General features: G+C 41.1%; 1 protein-coding gene across 1 annotated transcript; it reads right to left on the bottom strand.

Annotated features, from left to right (window-relative positions):
• Window positions 1-789: 789 nt before the first annotated feature.
• LOC149002425 (uncharacterized) lies at window positions 790-6,370 on the bottom strand. Its single transcript, XM_089138713.1, has 2 exons — window positions 6,133-6,370; window positions 790-923 (listed from the first exon to the last, which is right to left on the bottom strand). Exons 1-2 carry the CDS (start codon window positions 6,368-6,370, stop codon window positions 790-792), a joined length of 372 nt encoding a protein of 123 aa, XP_088994839.1.
• Between the last annotated feature and the right edge of the window lie 736 nt (window positions 6,371-7,106).

The following is a 7,106-nucleotide window of genomic DNA, read 5'->3' on the forward strand; positions in this document are numbered from 1 at the left end:
GTCCGCCGAATGAGGGACATGAACTATCGGGTTGAGCATTGGGAGAGGTTCCTTTGCCAGTACATGCCTCAGCCTCCGCCACCACCAGAGCGCTAGAGGTCTTGGCTCCACATCGTTCTACTATATGGTCTCCCCGGTTTACTTCACTCGATTCCATTATGTTTCGAACTTATGTTTGTATTATTATTATGCGTGTTTGACCACGCTTGCACTTAACATTTGGGTTGTAATATTCTAGAACTTAAGTCTTTTACTAGTTATGCAACTTATCATTTCACATACTTATCGTGCTTTATGCTTTTGTTTAATTAATAGCATCAGTGTGATTTTGTATTCCATATAGTTATTGTATTTTACTCCAATTAGATTCATTATGCAACTGTTATGATAAATTTTTTAAGTTCATATTAAGTCTATTATTCACCTCTATTTTATAGAGTCATTTATGGATTGATGACTCTAAGATGTCCTTGCTATATCACATAGGTGTTAGGACTTGTATGAACCTAGGCTCTGATACCACCTTCTGTCACACCCCACCCAGCCGGATCCAGTCATACCCGAATACCCGTGGGGGTGATACACCACAAGACCTAGGTTCAGTGACAATTCCATACAACACATGATATAACAAAATTAAAAGGACAAAAATAATCAAGTTCAAGTATTAAAGTCCAAAATCCTAAATATCGATTACAATCATCCAAGGTTTAGAATCCAAAGTCATAAACATCAGAGTTTAAAAGAAAGTCCATAGTTTGTTCGTAGCGGAAGCCTCTAAAGAATATTCTAATGGAAATCGATTCCATAAGAACAATCCAGACAGGAGCATGACGCATCATGCCCATCCACCTCTTCCCCGATCACGCTCTCATGGAAATCACCCACCGAAGGATCCTCCACGGGGGTGAGGTCCTCATAACCTGTAGAGAAGTCTAAAATATACACAAATAAAGGAGTGAGTTCATAGAACTCAGTGAAGTTAACTAACATCCATGTCATGCATTCATCCATCATTTCCACATCATAAATATAAGATAAGCATGTGATTAACAATATGGCCAAAATAATGTAAGATTATGATATGATATTCCTAACTCTATCATGTAGTCTCTATGGTAGACACGCTTTAAGTATAAACACCAATCTCCTTTGGGTGGTCTCAGTCACTCTCCCTCAACAAGAGACGTCTATTGGGTTCTCCGTGGTTGTTGGGTAAAGTCCTGTCGATCCATGGTTGGGGTATAAGTCATCACTCTCTCACATCACCGTTTGGTATGAGATTTGGCACGTGTCAATGATAATCAAGTATATATTGGTGGCTAAATATTTAGAGAGGTTCGTATTACTAAATAAATACAAAATAATGAAATTTAATAATACACAACATGGTTAGTCAATCCTCACCTTCTAATTCGATTCCTTTCTAAAATTCACCGATTTCGGTCACAAGAGTGGGCGATTAACTCACAAAATCTCCTAGTCACACAAGAAGATTAATAGATACATATTAGAAATCATATGGGTTTCAAAAGAGTCACTAAGATTACCCAACAAAACCCAATCTGACGATTATGCTCAAACCCGCCGTTTTAGACCTATTTTCGGCGAAATATCAATATTTCGTTATCGATTAGAAGTTGAATCGAAACGAAAATTTGGGAATGCCTATTTGGCAGAAAAAGGGTTCTAACGGTAACTTCAATTTGATCTAATTCCACTTCAATCAAAAAGCCCCAAATTTTGGCTCTCAGAGTGCTCTCTACTGGTCCGAGAGCCAAAATGCAAAATCGTTTGCAATGACTCGCATAAATCACACACAAACCAAAGAGGAACATAAATGGAACTATTTGCAAGCATTCAAAACACCTATCATGTTACAACTACTCGAATCCAACATTTATTGCGAAGAACTACTCCTAAAACTAAGCCCACAGAAGAGGGTTTGAAGAATCTTACCTTTCCTAACGATTCCGCAAAGATCCGGGTGTCGGCACACTTCCGAAAGGTTGAGAACCTTCTTCTCCCTTGGTTTCTCCTCCTCCTTGAGCCTCAGCCTCGTACTAGCAATGTAAGATTCGAGTATGAGTGAAAGAGGGCTTAAAAATAGGGTTTAAGAGTGAAAAACCCGATTCTGCCCCGAATTGGGCTAGGGGCGATCGACCGGCCGTTCAACTTGTCGATCGACCGGTCCTATTTTGGAGGGTCAAACAAGGTCCAAATTGGGATATCTTTGGCTTGTTAGAAAGTTCTTTCGAAGATCTAATCATGGGTGAAAATACCTCATCATTTGGATTCTCCATCATCTTTTTATGGACGTGCCAATATCGCGTTTTAAAACCTTCATGACTAAACTTCTCCCTCCTCTTAAATTCCATAAGAAGTGTCAAGTCATCATTAGGGTCACTCACTTGCATTGGGTCCACTCCCGAACCTTCGGGCTTGACTCGGATGGCCCACAGTTGTCATCGACTTGAGGCCCGGGTTCACGGTCCTGAAAACATACATGGTTTAACGGGTTAGAAATCCGGGGGATTTCACAGTGCTCCTACACACTAATGGTACTACAACTTTGGCTTTTTCTAAGGATGCTAAATTCCATGGAAAAGCCAAACACATAGAGATCCGCTACCATTTTATCTGAGATATGATTTCGAAGGGAGAAGTTGTCTTAAAGCACATATCCACATCCAACATGGTGACTGACCCATTGACTAGGCCTAAACCAAGGGATGTGTTTTTGTCACATGTTAGGAGTCTAGGTCTTAGACGTGGATGATGTTTTCTCTTATATTTTAAGACATCTTGTTTGGACATAATGAAATCACTTTTTATGTGCATGTTTGATGCATGTTTATGATAAGTGAGTAAGTATATTTTATAAAAATGACACCAGGCATTGAATTGACCCACTCACATGGGTAATTCGCCTTGGGGCTTATCAATAGTGAGCAAGAAGAGCCTATGGGTTAGCAAGGCTTTAAGGGGCTTTCAAACCAATGATAGGCACCTTAGTTGGAACTAAGATGAGACCTCAATGGTCGAACATAGAATCATCACATTTCTATGTTGCATGTATTGTAGCAGAATGTGTGTCACACCCCACCCGCCGATCGCGGTTATCTGCCTGACAACCCATGGGGGAGAACCGTCACAGGATCCATGGTCTTACCCATCAATAATATAATAAACACAAGTATAGACAATCAAGAGCAAGAATAAGTGCAATAATTAATGAAAAGGTTATAGGAGTCCAAATACTCTAATAATATCCAAGAAAGAATCAAAGGAAAGAATCAAGAATCAAATGTAATATCGAGTTCAGCGGAAGCAAAATAGATAATCCTCTTTCCGGTTTTCTTTTCTAAATCTAAAAACTGATTTTTTCTAAAATAGCAAGTAAAGGGGGGTCCTCCAATCTTTCTCCATACGATCATCAAAATCTTGGCAATCTACCTCTGTCGACCATCAATGGGTGCTATAAGCGCACACCAAGCATCTTCAGGGGGCTTCATGCTCTGCAAGTTCATGTACCACTGTCTGTGCCACCTTAGCTTCATACGAGAAGGCTCTTTCATACGAATCATCTCCAACTTCTAATGTTGTGCCGCCATCTGTACACTCATATAATATATACAATGAAAGGAAAGAGTTCTAACGAACTCAGTAAGGAACAGACAATTCTCATATATATGTCAATACAATCCACGAATGCATATATGAAATGATATGGATGGTATGCAGAAATATGAACGGTTCTAAGATATAACTATGCAAGTCTCTAACAGTTGACAAGCTTTAAGATATACACCAGCCCTCCTCTAGGTAGGTCTAGTCACTCTGATTCGGCAAGGATTGGTTACCTCTGTAGGGATCCTGGGCAAAGGGGTAAGTCCACACCTGGCTCTCAAACCATGGCTGGGGTTAAGTCAACACTCTCACACCATGACCATTGGCAATGAGTACTGGCGCATGTCAGGGTTTCTAATCCAATGCAAGTCATAATGGTAACATACTATATGAAGTCCAGATACTTCCCCTATGGCACCAACCAACTCGGTTCAGTATCCTTCGCAACCTAGGAGTGAGAACCCTCACGGACTGGCTACCGCTGTTGGACTCCACTCCTTAACCCTATGGTCATCCACATATTATTGGGGCGGATGCTCTCATGACTCCTCACGACACCTGGTCCGCTCCTTTGACGTCCATGAGCCCAACCCTAACATATGCAACCCTACCATTGCGTGACCAATAGTGGACCACTGAGTCTCCGCACAGGACTGGTTACCGCTGTAGGATGAAACAGAGTCAAGTCACCATTGTCATGGGTCACCCAGCTTCAATTCCCCTGCCAAAAGGGTAATAGTATGTGGGGCACCTAGCCATGCAATTCTAGACTCTCCTAGGTATGTCATCCAGTAATCATGATAGTGCTAGAGGCATCAGTGAGCATGTGTCCCATACTACAGCCCTCTGATATCTCTAGCCAAAATATCCCAATGGAATACCCCTTCCATCACAACTACACTACATCACTCTTTATCATACCATGAACCGTCGTGCAATATCATAAAAGATGAAGTACATCAAGGAACACCACAAACAGAAAGTATACAATAAGATTCACATGCTTTATACAATTACAACAAGTTACATGATCAAAGAATAGTAAATAGAACAGCTGAATCATCATGTATATGTAATTGCATATAAATAAGAATGCATGTCCTTACCTGTAATTTAGTAGAAGTCCTTTAAATTGCAATCCAAACACAATTATAAAACCTAAAGTACAAATAGAGGACACCTATATGCAGGGTTACAAGAATGTATAAGAGTCAAGAGTCAAAACAAATCCAAAATCAAACCTACATTGTCACTGGAAACCAGCCGGTTGCTTGTGCTTTGGTCGCTTAGGTTAAGCGACCTCCACAAGCAACCGTCCCGTTTGTTCAGACAGTTTCCAACTACGAAAATTAGACTTTTGATCATCTGGTTTCAATCCGTTTTGGGATGATCTTAGTCCGAATTTCAAGCTTAATAGGTCTATAAAAAAGGGGTGAAATGAAATCCTAAAATTAACAAAGATCAACCACCCAAAATTCTCCCTTTGATTAGATCTATCCATTAACAAATGCAAGGATTCGTTTCTAGATAGGATCTCATCAAGAACATTGGAAAGAGAGCTACAACTATCAATTGGGTAACTGTTAACAAAAAGGGGATGGATTCATATCAATTAAAGGTTAAAAAGAAGAGAATAGCAGATGGAGATTCATTACCTTTTCCAGAATCACCAAGAATAGAAGGGAAAAGGTTCCAGATCACTAATAGCACTTCGTCCACCTTCCAGCACATTTCCACTGCCTCCTAATCTCCCAAAATAGCAATCCCAAACATAATAATGCGTTTATAAGGTGAGGGATGCTATGTATAACGAACAGGGGGCAAAATAGGGCATTTTCCCACAAGCAGAAAGTGGCGGTCGCTTGGTTTAATCAACCGCCACTAGCAACCGCCCCTAAGTATATTGGTATACAAGGGTGTTTTGCTCAGGGGGTTGAAACCAAACACAACTTAGCCCTAAACAACACATGGGGGAGGCCTTATCTTCATTCCAGACATCTCCAAACACCACTTGCCTTCTACCAGAGATCCAACTTCCCAGTAAGGCAGATTCTTCAACAAGAGAATCCAGATCCATGGGTTCTGGATATGGATCATGGACTTCTATCTAGACACTCCATAAAACTAATCCGACTAGATCTTCGGGTTCTCGGACCCGCAATACGGATTCCGGGTTAGAGAAACGGGGGTTGTTACATTCCTCCCCCTTAAAAGAAATTTCGTCCCCAGCAACGTATCTGTATGTCCGAAAAGCCTGGGGTACTTGGTCTGCATCTCATCTTCTTTTTCCCAAGATGCTTCCTCAAAAGAAAGGTTCTTCCATTTGATCTCTACCAAAGGTATAGACCGTTCTTCAACTGCTTATTCTTTTGGTCCAAAATTTCATCCGGCTCTTCATCATACGTCAAAACCTCACTCAACCTTCCTGTTCGTGCTGGAGCAACTACTCTGCGCTTGCTAAGCACTGCCTTAGCATGGATACATGGAATACATCATGCGCACCAGCAAGAGACGAAGGCAGAGCCAACCTGTAAGCTACTGGTCCAACCTTCTCAGTAATCTCAAAGGGACCAAAATACCTAGGGCTGAGCTTTCCTTTAATAATAAATCGCATGACTCCCTTCATCGGCAAAACTTTCAAAAATGCACGCTCACCAACTTGAAACTCTAAATCTGATATTCTTTTATCTGCATAAGTCTTCTGTCGAGATTGGGCAATTTTGATCCTTTCTCTAATCATATCCACCATGGTACCTGTGGTTTCGATTAGATCAGGGCCAAGAACACGCCTTTCCCCAACTTCATCCCAATACAGAGGAGTTCTGCAAGTCTTTCCAGAAACGAGAGGTGAACCTCGGATCTCTATCCGACACAAACACTAACAGGCACACCATGCAGTCTCACCACATTATCAACCCACAGCCTAGCCAACTTGTCCTTGATAGGTGATCTTCATCAGAAAAAGAAATGAGCAGATTTGGTCATTCGGTCCACTACCACTGTCACATCCACCCAGCCGGTACCCTATCTGGCATACCCGGGATGTGATCCACAGCCCCGAAGATCCATAGTTCGGGGACCACATAATCCACATCGACGATAATACAATCATGAACAGAGATAATAATCATAAACTAACAATGAATGATCATGGAATTCAGAAATAAGGTGTCAGACATAATCAGAGTGCGGAAATAAATATCAAATCAGATAAATTAAGAAGGCAGTGGGCGGAATCCACTCCTTCACCAAACGGAAGTGAGGTCAAAATTTAGTTAAGTACAAGTCTCAAGTTATAAAGGTAAGTTAAAGTTATTACAATTCTTCTAAGTATCTTGTCACAAAAGAAGGGGTAACTACTCATAAGTCTCCTCCATAATAAATATATCTTCTTCAAAGTTGAGGACCATGGAGACCCAACATGACTGCTCCCATACAACTCCGGGACTAACCCTGGTACGCCTGGTAATCTTCTT

Source organism: Hakea prostrata, chromosome 10 (assembly GCF_041222555.1).
Source record: "Hakea prostrata isolate BN-2017 chromosome 10, UWA_Hpros_2, whole genome shotgun sequence".
Taxonomy (NCBI): Eukaryota; Viridiplantae; Streptophyta; class Magnoliopsida; order Proteales; family Proteaceae; genus Hakea; species Hakea prostrata.